The sequence below is a fragment of the Cantharellus anzutake genome (assembly GCF_015039405.1).
Source record: "Cantharellus anzutake strain C23 chromosome Unknown EI90scaffold_86, whole genome shotgun sequence".
Lineage (NCBI taxonomy): Eukaryota > Fungi > Basidiomycota > Agaricomycetes > Cantharellales > Hydnaceae > Cantharellus > Cantharellus anzutake.
This window is the reverse complement of record NW_024067036.1, coordinates 101665-119697: the sequence shown is the minus strand read 5'-3', so window position 1 is coordinate 119697 and position 18033 is coordinate 101665. Positions and strand designations below refer to the sequence as shown.

The 18033-nt window shown below is 48.8% G+C and overlaps 1 protein-coding gene across 1 annotated transcript; it reads right to left on the bottom strand.

The window, feature by feature from the left end:
- Positions 1–6444: 6444 nt before the first annotated feature.
- EI90DRAFT_3158216 (uncharacterized protein) lies at positions 6445–9227 on the bottom strand. The gene is made up of 4 exons (XM_039066165.1): positions 8530–9227; positions 8278–8473; positions 7889–8208; positions 6445–7833 (listed from the first exon to the last, which is right to left on the bottom strand). The coding sequence occupies exons 1-4, from the start codon at positions 8739–8741 to the stop codon at positions 6924–6926; spliced, it is 1638 nt and encodes a 545-aa protein (XP_038910208.1). The 5' UTR covers positions 8742–9227; the 3' UTR covers positions 6445–6923.
- Between the last annotated feature and the right edge of the window lie 8806 nt (positions 9228–18033).

The window sequence follows — 18033 nt, the reverse complement described above, 5'->3', positions numbered from 1 at the left end:
CTTGATACTTTATCCGGCCTTGGTACACGACCGAGGTAGCCACGACTTACGCAGGAAAAGCGGCTGAATGTGTGTCAGCTTAAGGTTCAGATATGTCCTCCAGTTGAGTAGCTACAACTGCGAGTAGGCACCAAATTATGACATGCAGAGTACCTCGGAGGACCAGGTAGATGTACATTCCCCCGAATTTCCTTCCCCTTGGTCTCCATTGAGGTCATGCGCAGGTAGAGTCAGATGAACGATTCACCATCTGTCGTATCGATGGACAATCCATCGTTCTGGTCACTAGTACATGAACTCCTGGGCGTGAGCATCGGACAATCGTGGCACTAGTTTAAGGTATTGCAAACATACTCGCTAATCCTTCCTTTTTTTACGTTCGCCATGGCTCTCCAACCGCTAACTCTGCCATCCCATCCTTCAAGGAACCAATATCACCCTTGTCTTTCTTCTCTCTTCCCCTTTTCTGCTTTTCTCGCATGGTAGTCCTCTCGTATTTCGACAATGTCCTTGTGTTTGAGAATTTCGTCATACTCGGGGTGGAGACCTAAATTTTTCAGCCATGACTCCTCATCATTAACGTCTTCCCTCCAAACTCTAAAGGCTTCTCCTACGATCCCATGGAATGAGGCAGCCGATAGTTCCTCGAATAGTTCATCGTTATGTTTGAGGACCATATCCATCACAACTCGACGAACTTTGATCCTTGAGGGGACAATTGGTTACTGGTGACCATCTCGGATAGGAAAAACTCTCCAAGTTTGACTGCATTATACACCCACGAAGAGGATGAGGTATTGGGGGCCTTGGCAGCATGCGCTGACCACGATGGGAACATAACATTCTGGGACTAAATCCGTTCCCACTGGTTGAAGCCAACGAAATCAGTGACAGTACAGGTAGTGATGCGAGGAATGTTTGGTTGAGAGCCTGCGCAAAGTTGGGCTGGGTGGCAGATTTTTTGTCCGGCACCGACAGGTTAGATGATGTAGGTGTCGCTTGGACTACTGCATGAGTGGGGGCCTTGGTTTCGGGACGTTTAGCTTCCCCAATAAATATCCCAACTGGAGCCCCCATCGATTGGTTCCAAGGCACCGACGTGAGCAAGTCTGCCCAAGGGGTTGTACTCCCAAACCCAACGATAGGATGAACACTGACAGGTTAGTTCCTATCAACTTCAGTGCTATAGCGGTTGCATAGGGGTGTTGAGACACTTACGAATGGCAGAAGAAGGATGGCTTCGAATCGATATCAAAGAATCGCATTAAGATCGCATCAACGCTTCTCTCGGTATCCGTCTCGGTGGACACTGTTCCTCCGCGGTATGGAAGAAACATTCGAATGATAAACTCAAATGCAGATTTATTCTTCTGTATCATTCCAAGACTTTCTCGAAGAGATCTGGCTTGATGGTTTGCAGCTTTACCCTCCGGGGAGTTAAGGCACAGTACTGTCGCAACTATTTGCAACATCTCAAACCCATCTTCTAACTCGGCTAATTCTCCTAATGTAATCCACCCGCCAATTGATGGGGAGTACCTAACGATCGATATTTCACAGCGTCAGATGCAGTTGCGAGTAACCAACATATGACAGATACGTGCTCACATTCATGACAGCAGGTAGTTTTTTAACTGTCACTTCGACTGATGCCGCGAGGAAGTTCGCGAAGACTGCTATGTTCTGTTGTTGTGCGCCTGCGGTCTTCTTATTTGCCAAATATCCTTTATCGGCGTATGCACCTCAATTTGGAAATACTTGTAGACTTCGTGACAGGACCTCCCCCAGGCTTATGTTGCTGGCCCGACCATCAATCGACCACTAAAAATGAGCTGGAGTGGTGATCTTGACCTACCTGGCTGTCTTGAAGTCGGTGGACGCCGGCTTTTCGATAGGCATCGACCGATCGATAAAGCCAAGCTTACTTAGGTGATCCCACAGAAGTTTGTTACTTATTACTTTGGGGAAAGAGGGGAGTGTCCGGTTTGGTCCCTAGCGGAGAATGTTGATAATTCTTGATTTTTCTGTCTGTGGAGATCTTGAATATGGTCCAGCATGACCCTCGACATAGTGACTGATGCAAGTTAGGGAGACGCGAAGTGCAAAAGCGGAGAGAGAACAAGACTGAGAGCTACTCTGGGAAGGTAGAACCATCTGCCCATCGCCGAGGGCCCGCTAACAGCCGGTTCATTTCATACAGCAGTGGTCAGGTAGACTAATGTTCGCCATCCGCACAACAATAAAGAAGCGAGAGTCCTGTTTGCGACAATCGGTTATCAGTCAAAGTAAAGTCATCGTTTTTGATATATCGCATCGAGTGAATAACTAGTGCCAGTCGACGGAAGATCGCTTAGAAAAGATGGCCAAAATATGGTTTTCCCACTTAAATCTGGTCAGCGTACGCGCTAAATTTTGATGATGGACATGGATCCCAGATATCAAGTTGAGGAATTCTACAAGAAGGAAATGCGGCCGCACGCGAGCTAGCGTAAGATCGCCAAAGGGAATGGAATGACAGGAGGAGCAATATATCTTCCAGATCTTCGATTTCTCGTCGAAATATGGTGTGAACAGTTCGACCATTACTTCTTCGGTTAGGATAGCTACGCCAAAGACAAAGGCTTCCGGAAGTGGCTGATGCACCAAATTTCCATCAGTGTCAATATGACAGCTTGCCAATGCCATCAAAGTCAACACTGGCATGCTTGCCGCCATCAATGTCCTTCGGGCGATAATGTCTTCTTGCCGATAGAGTTGCTGCTGGCAATTTCCAGGCCCGCGTGAGGCGATGTCAACCGCGACGCCCACAGGGATCTGCGTATCACCAATACACGATAAAGAGCTGAAGTGCGAGATGGAGTCGACGGGGCTGAATCCAAGAGTGGTAAAGATTTCACTGTGAAAACAAATTCAAGATGGGGAGAGTATTCGGACGGGAACGGTACTTTTGGCGTACCCGAGATTTGTAAATTCATTGCGTCGATGCCAGCCACGGAATATGTGGTTAATCAACGCATCGTTGTTCGAGTCAAAAATCCACATGGTGCCCAGAATGCTTGGATCAAGACGAGGCCATCCAGGTCCGTTCGGATTGTTAAGCCCCTTACTGCCATCGCCACGAACTACTTCGAAGTTTTCGACTTTATGGTAGGACGTGGCAAAGGCAAGGTTCAAGTTGAGAGTCAAGAGACTTCTATAAGAGGTAGCACGTGGGAGACTCATTAGTTTCTCTTGCTCGAACCCTCGCCTTAGTGCCTGCAAAAGCCTGAAGTAGCCGTTCAAATAATTCTAAACTGTGCCTACATTAAACTCTGTGGGCAGACTTTCATACACCACACGCGAGCGGATTCGGGAAGCTAAACTAGCCCTAATCAGGTAGGGCCCGGAGATCGAGTTCCAGAAGAAAAGGTGCGTAAATTCGACGTATTCCACGACTGGGCGCTCACTGTGAATGTGTTAGAATGGTGGCGAGTCCGACAACAAGGTGGATTTGAGCGTACAGCCAATCACTCAAATTTCGGGCTTGCAATAAGGGATCGAGTCCTGCCCCTTTTATTTGAGGATGGGCAGCGTCCGTGCCTATCGCAGCCGGTTCTACACGCGGGTCCATTCCCGCTGAGGTGGTCATGATTGTACTGCCACGGGCATTACATAAGCTCTGTGTCGCTGACGTTACTGAATTAGGGTTGGAATTTTCCAGACTCCAGCTGCCCATTCATCAATGCACAACACTGCGTAAAGGTCGTTTATGTTTATGATTGATCCTGTTCACCTCGCCCCGAGATCCGCCAAATAATGCCCTAACATCGGGCGTGCCATAGCAACTTGCGCGCCCGCTGTCTTCCCCAACCTGTCTCGAGGCTCGATATTCTATACGAGCTCGGATGTCACAGAGACACTCTCATTTCACACCCAGATGCTACGGATGCTTTTCCATGACATCGGTTTGGTAGAGGCTGGGATCTTGCCTAATCGATTACTGTGTCTAGACATCAACGCATAATATCCTTCTACCACTCTCCGAGCCTTCCGTGCCCCCCGCGCGTGTGTGTTCGTTACTGTGACTTCCACGCGAGCGCAGCCCCGGCCCCGTCACAATACTTTCACGATACTTTTTGCGGATGATGAGAGTACGGCATATACCGATTTTCACACAACGAAACCATCCATTATGAATTCAACCCAGGAATGCGGCGAGCCTCTGACCATAGAACATGAAATCACCCTTCAGTGGTTTACCGAATCGATCGGTTTCAGACTCAAATCGTCAGTTCCCGATCCAGCTCGTCTTCCAGTATAATCCATACTTATTACTCGCAGTGATTTGATTCGTGTTGGCTTTCTGGAGGGTGCGAGCCCTTACGCCGACTCACTCTCTGGGGCCATGGAGTATCTCAGGAACCTTCGAAGCCAGTGGAACACCGGAAAATTGGGACTTCCCTCTAACTGGATGGTAAATGCGTGCTGAGATGTGGCTCATCCTCGCTCGTCTAAGAATGGCCATCCTAGTTCTCCAAAGCTCAGCTCGAACAGCCAATAATATCCCTCCTTGAGGAAGAAGGCCCTTTTGTGTCCCAATTAATGGTTGGCGCTACATTGGCACCCATTCAGCACATGCTATCACCACTCACACCTGAAGAAGTTGATTCGCGGTACGACTCGCCCGTAGATTTACAACCCGACTTTTTACTATCCACCGCCCGCGTGTTCTTTCAACCTCACTGGACAACAGACGAGAGACGTCGCCGAGTGATTGGTTACTTGAATCGCGATACGAGATACGCTTCGAGCCAGCTCCATTCATTGCTTATGCATAACGGGGGCGACGTATCCTTTGGTGATATGGTCATGTATGCATTGTCTGGTTCTCCGGGTTGTTGGATTCTGAGGTCACACGTTTCCGGATACTGTCTGACATGTTTCGTGCTGAATCCCTTTCAAACAGACATCCTCAGTTGTGTTTCCCAGAAGAATTTCAGCCTTCTCAGCCGCCGGACCGTATCCATTTTTGCATTGTCAGGCATCTCATCACACCACTGATGGCTGACTCAAAGCGGGTTGATCAACATCTCCCCGTGTCTTTTTCCAACCCTGCTTTAATCACAGGTGCCTTCGAATCTGGCAGCGAGTCGGTGTCATCCGAAACTCTTGAAAATGTCTTTCATGTGGTCCGCGGTAGTCTGGCGAGCTTAATGTTGGCGTCGTTCGTGCGACAACTAACCTCACCCCGGGGGAGTGGATTCTGGTCGAAAGGTTCAAAAGATCGTTCATTGCCTGAGTTTTTGATGATATTTGGCCTTGTCTGGCAGTCGGGTTGTCTCACGCTCCTAGCATTCATTCCATTCTGGGACGAAGCCTCAGGAGAGTATCTCATAGCATCCTCAGAATTGGACACATTCCGCTTCGGGCAGTATCCACCAGAGGAGGATCAAACCGAAGAACTCATGACTGGCCCGAACTCTCCTTATCTCGAACGTGTCCGGCTGTTTCTTGCGTTGAAAACCATATCAAAGCATGCATTCAGACTGTGTGACATCTTTGATGCTCCGATGTCATGGCCACCCTTTGATGTTCGTGAAACAGAACAGAAGTGGCACCTTCTCTATCTTCCAGAGGATAGACGCACAGAAGCGCTGGATGATACCTCCCACTTCGATATCAGAGAAGCGGAGGCCTATGCTCAGGAGGAGGAAGCTGAAGAACTGGATGAGGACGGCATCTATGATCTCAGCAGTGACTCCGATACGGACGAAACTTCCATCTCCACAACCACTGATCCTAGCCTTGCTTACCCACCCGTTGACACTACCCCCATTGGAACCTGGCTGGACGCAGTGTGGACCAAAGAGTGACAGCTCTCGGAGGGGCCTCAATGACTTTGGCGGTCATCCTGGAACCTTATCTCAGTCCATTTCTTTCATACTCTCCCCGCGCTTTCCTCGAATATCTGATCTTCATTATGTTCGAATCTACGAGCACCGCGAGGTGCTGCCTTTGAATCCCCCGCACTTTATTGCACTGGCCCGCTCCTCGGAGCATCCCATCGAAGGAGAGGTTATCTGCATAAGTATGGCACAGCATGAATCCCGCTTGTGACTGTCAGTTGTCGGTTGAGGATTAATCCAACGCTATTGATAAATACATCGCAACAGTCGTATGATTATTTAACTAACGCTGGAGATAGCTTAGAGAACACTCCCATGTCCGGTCAGTATACGTGCTGCATTTTGATGGTGTACATGGATCCCAAATATCAAGTTCAGAAATTTCTGGAGATCTTAAATAAGGTCTAGCATCAGTTCAGCTGTTGGAAAGTCACTATAGGCGCATCGGTTTGAATATATTCGCTTCATTCGCCACTGTTCCCGTGTCGTGTTTACATTTCTTATTTAACCCGATTTGGCTGGGACTCGACATGTGAACTACACAGTAGGCCCACTGTTTGAGAATAAAATGGATTTGTACTCATAGGTAAATTCTTCACGTACAACAATATTGTGTATGATAAGGAGTCAATCATGGAAGTGCTTTTAGAGACGAAGTCGATGATAGGGAATGTACGTCAGGCTATCAAGTTGGTGGAACAAGCGAATAAGGAAGCGGGTGCGTGGCACGATGGACGAGCGAGAAAGGGGTGGAAAGGGCAAGCATCGGGTTCTATTCACAAGTATGGGAGGAAAGATCATGGAAATGGTCGGATGCTGCGGGTCCGTTTCCTCTTCACCGTTTGCGTTCTCTCGCTTTTGATTCGCCAACGCCTTTGTATCCCATCGCTCTTGTATTCTCGATACATACGAGTCATATTGGCTTGCGCAGTAATACCCAATTCATTTGTTTGTTTAACCGTTTCCCAGTGTCATCCTTCAACCACCCGTAATGGGCGACTGAGGATCCGCCGTTCTGGTAGCTAGAATGCAATATCATTAATGTTTAGCAATTGGCTCTCCCACCACCAGCGCTGCCATCTTCTCCTCCAGGGTGTGGGCTCCCCCCTTCCCTTTGTCCTTCCCTTTGCCCTCCTTACCCTTCTTTTCTCCCTTCTCCCTCTTCTCCCTCTCCTTTTCTTCATGCCTTTTGTGGTAGTCATCCCGAATCGTGGCAACGTCCTCACGTCCTAGGACCTCGACATACGCTGGATCAAGAAGCAACAAGTTCTCCAGCCATGATCCTTCATCATCAATTCCGTGCCTCCAAACTTTAAACGCTTCCCCCACAATCTCATGGAATGAAGCGGCCGACAATTCCTCAAATAATCGGTTGTTGTGTTCTAGGATTGCGGCCATAACCTCCAGAAACTTCAATACTTCCCCACTTAGCTGCCCTCCGAAGAACGTGTCTGAGATGGCAAATGTTCCAAGATTAATCGTATTATACACCCAGCCGGGGGATGGAGCATCGGGGGCACCAACTGCCTCCTGTTCCCATGATGGGAACATAACGTCTACCACGATCATTGCCGAGGAATAGCGCAATCCGAAGACAAACCCATGTTTTGGGAGAGGAGGGGGGTTGCTAGGACTAAATTGGGTTCCATTGGTGGCAGCCAAGGCAATGAGCGACAGTATAGGTAGCGATGCGAGAAATGTTTGGTTTAAGGCTTGTGTAAAGTTGGATTTTGCGGCGGGTTGCTTTGGCACTGACAAGCTGGAGGATGCGGGTGTTAGTCGGGTATTGGCGTGTGGGGCCCCCTTTGTTTCGGGACGTTTGGCTTCCCCAATAAAGATGCCGACTCGGATCCCCATCAACTCATTGAAACCCACGGATGTGAGCAGATCAGGGTGAGGAGTTGTACTCCCGAACCCCATAATTGGAGGAGTGATGCTGGGCTGGTTTCTGATAATCGGCATTTAGCGCTGAAGTGATTGCGCGGGCCTGCTGACACGCTTACGAATGACAGAAGAACGATGGATTCGAACTAATATCAAAGAACGGCATTATGGCTGCCCCAACGTTTCTCTCGGTGTCCATCTCGGTTGGTGTCGTCCCTTCATGGCGTGGGAGTAACAATCGGACGATGAATTCGAACATCTGCTTATTTTTCTTCAGCATCGTTCTGCACTCTCGAAAGGTCGAGACTCGATGGTCCACGGTTTTTCCCTTTAGAGTGCTAAGGCACAATGTTGCCGCAACTACTTCTAGCATCTCAAACCCGTCGTTAAGGGTAGCCAAGTCGCCCAACGTAATTTCCTTCCAATTGGAGGGGAGCACCTGGTGATAAGTATTTCACAGCGTAAGATGCACATGAAAATGGGGGACATATGATAGACACTTGCTTACATTAAGGAAATCGGGCAACTTTTCAACTGATTCGTCAACCGATCCATCAGCCTCCATGAGATGCGCAAACACTTCCATATTCTTCTGCTGTTCACTCAGCGCGTTCGGTTCCTCAAAAGACTCTTCCGTGGCATATTCATCCCAGCTCAAAAAGACTCGGAGACTTCGCGATGCAACATCTCCAATGCTCACGTTGCTACCTCGATCATGGTCAACCACCTAGAGTACGATGGAGCATAAATTTGTGCATACCTGGCTGTCTTGAAGCCAGTAGACATCGGTTTTTCAATAGGCTCTGATCGATCGATGAATCCAAGCTTCTTCAGATGGTCCCAAAGGAGTAGGTTGCTTATGACCTTTGGGAACGGAGGGAGTGTCCGGTTTGGATCTCTGATAGTGGGATATTGGTAGTTCTTGACCTTTCGGTGGAGATCTTGAAGGTGATCCTGCATGATATTTGGCATGATGACGACTGCAAGATGTGAAAGTCACAGTGTACGTTGAGAGAAACTAGGGGCAATTTGCTGCAGGTGCGAACGTAGAGTGATTGCGCTGATTGCCAGTGCACGCTAACAGCCGGCTCATTTCATGGAGTATTCCATCAAACTAGACACTATTGTCCGCATAACAATAAACCGGAGAAACACAGATGCAACACAACAAGAGTCCCACTTCTAACCATCAGTTGTCAGTCGAGGACCAAGTCAATTTTTGTGATATGTCGTGCCGAACGTGTCGCTGTGTGACTAGTACTAGTTGACAGAAGATGGCTTAGAAAACACTGCCAATACATGTTCATCCCACTCATGTCTGGCCAGTGTGCGCGCCACATTTTGATGGTGCACATGGATCCCAGATATCAAGTTGAGGAATTTTACAAAAAGGAAATGTGGTCGCGCGCGGGCCAACGTCGGGTCGCCAAAGAAAATGGAATGACAAGAAGAGCAATATATCTTCCAGTTCTTCGACTTCTCGTCAAAGTACGGGGCAAGCAATTCGACCAATACTTCTTCGGTTAAGACAGCTATGCCAAACACGAAAGCCTCTGGAAACGGCTGATGTACCAAATTTCCACCGGCGTCAATATGACAACTTGCCATTGCCATCAGGGTTAAGACTGGTAGGCTTGCTTTTATCAGTTCCTGCCGAGCAATGACATCCGCTTGCTGATAAGGTTTCTGCTGGCAGATCTCTGGTCTACGTGATGCCATGTCAACCGCAACGCCCACAGGGATCTGCGTGCTGCCAATACGGAGTATAGAGCTGAAATGTGAGATCGAGTCGACGAGAGTGAATCCAGGAGCCGAAAATTTTTCACTGCAAGGGAGAATTCAGGATGGAGACTCCGCAAGCCGGGATGATACTTTGGCCATACCCAAAATCTGTGAAATCTTCACGCCGATGCCAGCCGCGGAAAATTTGTTTTATCAGCATATTGTTATTTGAGTCGAGCGTCCACATTGTCCCCAGGTTGCTTGCATCGAGTGAAGGCCAACCGGGGCCATTCGGATTGTTGAGCCCATTACTGCCATCACCACGAATTGTCTGGATCTTTTCGGCTTTATAGTAGGATGTTGCAAAGGCCAGGTTTAAGTTGAGAGCCAAGAGACTTCCGTAAGAGGAAGCACGTGGGAGGCTCCTGAGTTTCTCTTGCTCGAACCCTCTCCTTAGTGTCTGCAAAATATTGAGGGTCTGTTCAAGTGGTTCTAAATTGAGCCCACATTAAGTTCCGAGGGGAGATTCTCATACATCACAGGTGAGCGGATACGAGATGCTATACGAGCCCTGGGCCTGGAAAATGAGTCCCGGAACAAAATGTCATTCAACTTGGTGTATTCAACGGGTGGGCATTCGCTAAATGTGGTATCAGAATTGTCTTCACAGCGAGATGACTCGACACGCACAGCCAGTCAGTCATATTTCGCGCTCGCAATATAGAACCAAGTCCAGGGTCTGTCGCCGCCTGGGAGTACGCAGTGTCTACGCTCGTCATGCCTGATTCCGCCGAAAGCATAACTTGTCGCGTCTTGATTCGCACTGCCACAACACCCACGTGCCACATAAAATCGATCTTATGTACCCCCCTCAGGGATGCAGCGAGCTTCCCCCAATAGGGCATCCAAGCGCTCTCCGCTGGTTCGTGGAATCGTTCAACTTTCATCTCAGTCCGTTAGTTGCCAATCCTGCTCGCCTTTAAGCACAATCCATACTCATTGCTTCTAAAGTGACTTGGTTTACACCGGCAACGTGGAGGGTGCGGGTGTTTACGCAGACTCACTCTCCAACCACAAAAAATACCTGAGGGACCTTCGAAATCAATGGAATACTGGGAAGCTAGAACTGCCCTCCGACTGGATGGTGAATACTTCCCAACATTAGATCCGCTCTTATGCCTCTGAAAACACGTCAGTTCTCTGAAGCACAGCTCGAAGAGCCAATAGCGTCCCTTCTTAACGTCCAAAAGCCATTTTTGTCCCAGTTAATGATTGGCGCCACATTGGCGCCAATTCAGCACATGCTATTGCCACTTACCACTGAAGAAGTTGATTCCCGGTACGACTCGCCTACAGATTTGCGACCGGACTTTTTGCTGTCTACCGCTCGCGTATTTCTCGAATCCTACTGGACCACCGACACGCGACGGATCCAAATGCTCGGGTACTTAAAACGTGACACGAGATATGCTTCGAGCCAGCTTCATTCACTGCTTATACACAACGGTGGCGGTGCATCCGCGGACGACATGCTTATATATGCATTATCTGGTTCACCAAGCTCTTGGGTACTAAGGTCACACATTCCTAGACATTTATCACATGCTCTGTGCTGAACCCTATCGTTCGAGCAGAAAGCCACGATTGTGTTTCCCAGAAGAATTTCAGCCTTCTCAGTCGATAGACCGTGTCCATTTTTGCATTGTCAGGAACCTCATCACACCGCTGATGGCTGAGTCAAAAAGGATTGATCAATATCTCCCCGTATCCTTTTCCAACCCTGCTTTGATCACAGGTGCCTTTGATCCTAGCGATGAGTCAGTGTCGCCCGAAACTCTTGAAAATGTCTTTCATGTAGTTCGTGGTAGTCTGGCGAGCCTAATGTTGGCATTGTTCTGTCGACAACGAATTGGGGCTGGATTCTGGTCGACAGAAGATCGTACATTGCCTGAGTCTCTAATGGTATTTGGCCTCATCTGGCAGCCGAGTCGCCTTACACTTTTGGCATTCATTCCATTCTGGGACGAAGCTTCCAGGAAGTATTTCATAGCAGCTTCAGAAGTGGACACCTTCCTCTTTGGGCAGTATCCGCCAGAGGAGGATCAAACCGAAGAACTCATGACTGGCCCCAATTCACCTTATCTTGAACGCGTCCGACTGTTTCTTGCTCTGAAAGTCCTATCAAAACATTCATTCAGACTTTGTGACGTCTTTGACGCCTCGATGTCGTGGCCGCCCTTCGACGTTTATGAAATGGAGCACAAGTGGCACCTTCTCTATCTCCCCCAGGATGGGCGCACAGAGGCTCTGGATGATGTCTCACACATCGATGTCGGAGTGGTGGAGACTTATGATGAGGAGGAAGCCGGGGAATCTGATGAAGATGACATCTATGGGTACAGTGGTGATTCTGATTCAGACAAAACCTCTGTCTCCACAACGACCTGCCCCAGTTTTACTTACCCACCCATTGACACTGACTTCATTGAAACTTGGCTCGATACAGTATTGACTGAAGAGGGATAGACTTCCTGGACTTCAGAGGGGCCTGGGGGACTTAGGCAGGCATCCCGGTTTCTCATATACAACAGTTCATTTTCCCGGAATCTCTTTTAGTGCCCTCTGGCACTTTGCCTTCATTATGTTGGATTGTAGACACAGTGAAATCCGATACCTTGTTGTCTCTGATCGGTTTGAAATCCCCCATGCTTTCCATTGTTGTTCCTTGAGCCCCTTATCCACAATTGGGCTGAGTGAGCCACCCGATGAACCAGTGAACCAGCATTCCTTTTATGATCCTTGTCTAGAAGTGGTGCCTGGGGGTCTATAGATTGCGGTATGTGGACTCTAACATGTATTATATAATAAATGACATATTTCGTCGCTGGCATTGACCTAAAAAGTTCATGAACCCTGGGTGTGCTGAGAATGTCGTGCTAGTCCGAGTACTCCCACTTTGAATATGTTCTCACAGTGAAACTTTTGCAACTCTTGGACCCAGTCCTGTCAACTCTGTCTCACACTTCAGCTCCTCAGTGGTACTCAGATCCCTGTGGGCATTGAGACACAGTCGCAAGCTGCTGCAGCTACTTGCAGCATCTCGAACCCACCAGCTAATTCTCCAAGCCTAACCGTGTTATACAAGTAACCCAGCCGGAGGGAGGATGGGGCATCGGGGGCGCCAATTTCCCTTAATGGGAACATAATGTCTACTATGATCATTGCTGCAGAATAGCGGATTGCGTCTTTGGCACTGACAAGCTAGACGATGCGGGTGTTGGTTGGGTCTCCGCATGTGCGGGACCCTTTGTTTCTGGACGTTTGGCTCCCCAATAAAGATTCCGACTCGGATGCCCATCAGCTCATTGAAGCCCACGGATGTCGGTGAGGAGCCCCCGAACCCCATAATAGGGGGAGTAACGAGAGGCTGGTTTCTGATGATCGACATTCAGTGCTCAAGTGATAGCGTGGGCCTGCTAACACGCTTCCGAATGGCAGAAGAACGATGGAATATCAAAGAACGGCATTACGGTTGCACCGATGGGGCACCGCCCCACTATGATGTGGGAGTGATGATTTCCCTCAGCATCGTGACACATTCTTGGATGTTTGAGGCTCGATGACCCACGGTTTTGTCCTTCAGGGTGTGAAGGCACAGTGCGGCCGCAACCACTTCTAGCGTCTTAAACCCGTCGTTCAAGTCGGCCAATTCTCCCAACGTAACTTGCCTCGAAGTACCTGTGATCAATGTTTCATAGCGTAAGACACACCCACAGATAGGGAAGATGTGACCAACACCCAATCGGGTAACTTTTCAACCACCGACCCAACTTCCCCGAAGTGACTCGCAAACTTTTCCATACCCCTCTGATGTTCGCCCGAGCGTCGGGATCTGCAAGAGACGTCCCAACTCGGAGACTTCGTGGTGTGACATTCCCAACACACGCTGCTACCCCAATCACCTAAATTGCGATGGAATGCGAATCTGTACATACCTGGCTGTTTTGAAGTCAGTAGACATCGGCCTTTCAATGGGTTCTGATCGATCGATGAAACCAAGCCCCCTCAGATGGTCCCAAAGAAGTAGGTTGCATATCACCTTTGGGAACGAGGGAGTGTCCGGTTTAGGTCTCTGATACTGATAGTTTTTTGATCTTTTTGTGGAGATCTTGAAGGTGACCCAGCATGACATCTGGCACCGTAAGACGGGAAGATGCGAAAGGCACAGTTCGGGGGAAAATTGGGAGGCGATTTGCTCCAAATGTGAACACAGAGTCATGCGCCGATTGACAAGGGCACCCCATGGAGCGTTCCATCAAACTAGGCACTGTTGTTTCGCCGTGTGCAAAACAATAAACCAGGGAAACACAGTTGCAACACGACAAGAGTCTCATTTGTAACCATCAGTTGTCTATTGAGGTGTTTGGTGTCGTGCTGAATGCGTCGCTGTGTGATTAGTACCAGTTGACAGAAGATGGTCCAGAGAACACTGCCAATACATGCTCATCCCACTCATGTCTGGCCAGTGTGCGCACCACATTTTGATGGTGTACATGGATCCCAGATATCAAGTTGAGAAATTTTACAAAAAGGAAATGTGGTCGCGGGCGAGCCAACGTCACGTCGCCGAAGGGAATAGAATGACAAGAAGAGCAATATATCTTCCATTTCTTGGACCTCTCGTCAAAGTACGGGGTGAGTAGTTCGACCAATACTTCTTCAGTTAAGACAGCTATGCCGAACACGAAGGCCTCTGGAAACGGCTGGTGTGTCAAGTTTCCACCAGCATCAATACGAGAACTCGCCATTGCCATCAGGGTTAAGACTGGTAGGCTTGCTTTTATCAGTTCCTGCCGGGCAATGACGTCCATCTTCTGGTATGGTTTCTGTTGGCAGATCTCTGGTCTGCGTGATGCGATATCAACCGCAACACCTACAGGGATCTGCGTGTCGCCAATACAACATATGGAGCTGACGTGTGAGATCGAGTGGACGAGAGCGAATCCAGGAGCTGAAAATGTTTCACTGCAAGAAATAATTTAAGACGAGAGACAGTTCAAGCCAGGATAGCGTTTGGGGCATACCCAAAATCTGTGAAATCTTCACGCCGATGCCAACCACGGAAAATTTGGTTCAACAGCACATTGTTATTTGAGTCGAACGTCCACATTGTCCCCAGGCTATTCGCATCAGGCGAAGGCCATCCAGGGCTATCCGGATTGTTAAGTCCTTCACTTCCATCACCACGAATTGTCTCGATCTTTTCGGTTTTATGGTAGGATGTTGCAAAGGCAAGGTTCAAGTTGAGAGCCAAAAGACTCCCGTAAGAGGCGGCACGTGGGAGATCCCCAAGGTTCTCTTGCTCGAACCCTCTCCTTAGTGTCTGCAAAATGTTGAGGGGTTTGCTCGAGTCCCTCTAAATTGAGCCTACATTGAGTTCCGGGGGGAGATTGTCATACACCACGGGTGAGCAAATGCGGGATGCTATACGAGCCCTAGGCCTGGAAAACGAGATCCGGAACAAAAGCTGGTTAAACTCGATGTAGTCAACAGGTGGGCGTTCACTAAATGTGGTGTCAGAATTGTTGACCCAGTGTGATGACTTGACACACACAGCCAGTCAGTTATATTTCGTGCCCGCAATATAGAATCAAGTCCAGCGTCTGTCGCCTTCCGGCAGCACGCAGTATCTGCGCTCGCCATACTTGATTCCGTATGCTGCATAACTCCTTTCACGGCGTTGAAAGCTTCAGCACTGATTCGCACTGCCACAGGTGGCACGTGTGAAATAAAATCTCATCTGCTTGTTCTTATGAACCTGCCTCAGGGATGCGGCGAGCCTCCCCCCATAGGGCATCCAAAGCATCCAAACGCTCTCCGCTGGTTCATGGAATCGTTCAACTTTCGACTCAGTCCGTCAGTTGCCAATCCTGCTTGTCTTCGGCTTGCCTTAAGGTCATACTCATTGCTTCGAAAGTAAATTGGTTTGCACCGGCTGCGTGGAAGGTGCAGGTATTTGCGCAGGCCCACTCAAATATCTGAGGGACCTTCGAAATCAGTGGAACACCGGAAAATTGGAATTGCCCTCCAACTGGATGGTGAATACACTCCAAGACTAGATCCACGCTTATGCCTCTGAAACCATGTTAGTTCTCTGAATCACAGCTCAAGGAGCCAATAGTCTCCCTTCTCAAGGTCCAAAAGCCATTTTTGTCTCAGTTAATGATTGGCGCTACATTGGCGCCCGTGCAGCACATGATATCACCACTCACCACTGAAGAAGTTGATTCTCGGTATGACTCGCCTATGGATTTACGACCCGACTTTTTGCTGTCTACCGCCCGTGTATTTCTCGAATCTTACTGGTCCGTTGACAAGCGAGAGTTCCAAATAGCCGGATACTTAAAACGCGACACGAGATATGCTTCAAGCCAGCTTCATTCACTCCTCATCCACAACGGTGGCGGTGCGTCCGCCGAGGACATGCTTATATATGCACTATCTGGTCCGCCGAGCTCTTGGGTACTGAGGTCACACGTTCTTAAACATTTCATCACATGCTCCCTGCTGAATCCTGTCGTCCGAGCAGAAAGCCCCGATTGTGTTTCCCAGAAGAATTTCAGCCTTCTCAGTCGATGGACCGTGTCCGTTTTTGCATTGTTAGGCACCTTGTTACACCGCTCATGGCCGAGTCCAAGCGGGTTGATCAATCTCTCCCCGTATCCTTTTCCAACCCTGCATTGATTACCGGTGCCTTTGATCCCAGCGACGAGTCAGTGTCGCCCGAGACTCTTGAAAATGTCTTTCATGTAGTTCGCGGTAGTTTGGCGAGCTTAATGTTGGCACTGTTCTGCCGACAACGAATGGAGCTTGGATCCTGGCCGAAAGGATCAGAAGATCGTTCATTGCCCGAGTCTCTGATGGTATTTGGCGTCATCTGGCAGCCGAATCATCTTACACTTTTGGCATTTATTCCATTCTGGGACGAAGCTTCCGGGGGGTACCTAATAGCAGCTTCAGAAGTGGACACCTTCCTCTTTGGGGAGTATCCACCAGAGGAGGATCAAACCGAAGAACTCATGACTGGCCCCAATTCACCTTATCTTGAACGCGTCCGATTATTTCTTGCGCTGAAAGTCTTATCAAAACATTCATTTAGACTATGCGATATCTTCGATGCCTCGATGTTGTGGCCACCCTTTGACGTTTGTGAAATGGAACACACGTGGCACCTCCTTTATCTTCCCGAGGATGGGCGCACAGAGGCCCTGGATGATATCTCGTACATTGATGTCGAAGAGGCGGAGGCTTACGCTGAGGAGGCTGGAGAACTCGATGACGATGGTATCTATGGACGCAGCAGCGATTCTGATTCCGACGAAACTTCCGTCTCTACAATGACCAGCCCCAGCCTTACTTACCCACTTGTTGACGTTGTCTGCATTGAAACTTGGCTAGACGTCGTGTCGACTGAAGAGAGATAGACCTCCCGGTCCTCAGAGGGGCCTTGAGGACTTGAAGTGGTCACCTTGTTTCTTCATCTCAGGACGCAGCAGTTACTTTCTCCATACTTTTTATCTTCGCTACTCGGATCCACAAAGACGTGAAGAGGCTAGACCTTACACCTTGTTGCGAAATTTTCCATGCTTTCCATTATTACTCCCGGCCCTTACGCCTTATCGCTGAACAAGGCGCTCTATGAACTGGTTATTATTTCTTACGGCCTAGTTTATCAAATTGACATCTTGGGGCTTATTCGATTGCGCTAGTCAATCTAACTTGCCATTGTGCCTGTCTTTTGTAACTCATCTGCACGGCGTTCTCGCATATTCTACCATGAAGAGAACAATGTCGAGTCTCAAAGGTGCCAATAAAACTGGATTGTAAGGCACCGAAAGGAACAATGTGTACGTGAATAACCTTGTCTGAAGCTCGATTCAACAGGAGCCTTTCCAGAAATCTGTCCGCCACTCATTCATAAAGGCGGACGTAAATACTCACCTTATGATTGGATTGGGCTAATGCTATTTATTCCAGGACAGTTACTCCAGGAGGGTCACCTCACGAGCGACACTCCGCCCAGGGCTAGCTTTGCATACGGCCGGCCACTCATCGTGATATTTGCTCTAGAAACTGACCGCTCAGAGCGGCACGTCTCACTTGTGATACGCCGTTTCGAAAAGGAAGAAATTGACTCGGGACGACTTTCATAGATTATTCTTCTACGAGTGGCATCAACTTCTATTGTGATCGAGTCTAGGCGAACCTTGGAGTGCCACTAGCATGCATAGATAGCATCTCCCCGATGACCTTCTCTTGAGGGCCAGCTGTTTTCGGCCATTAGCGAGAGTCGTTAAAATCCAAGGAGACGCTGAGCCACGCGCTGAGAACCATCCGGGCCTTCCAAGCCGCGAGTTGCGCCCAAAAATGCTCAGGGAGTTCCACTCAATGACTGACGTATTGATCCGGATGAAATGACAGGATTTAGTGGTCAAGGACAAATCGGATAATCTGAACCACGATTCGGTTCGGTACACTTTTT

Coding starts and splice junctions, on each gene's coding strand:
- EI90DRAFT_3158216 (XM_039066165.1), bottom strand. CDS start 8,741: ATGCCAAATATCATGCAGGATCACCTTCAAGATCTCCACCGAAAGGTC. Junction 8,209..8,277: donor AGTTGCCCGATTTCCTTAAT/GTAAGCAAGTGT, acceptor ACTTATCACCAG/GTGCTCCCCTCCAATTGGAA. Junction 7,834..7,888: donor CCATCGTTCTTCTGTCATTC/GTAAGCGTGTCA, acceptor GCCGATTATCAG/AAACCAGCCCAGCATCACTC.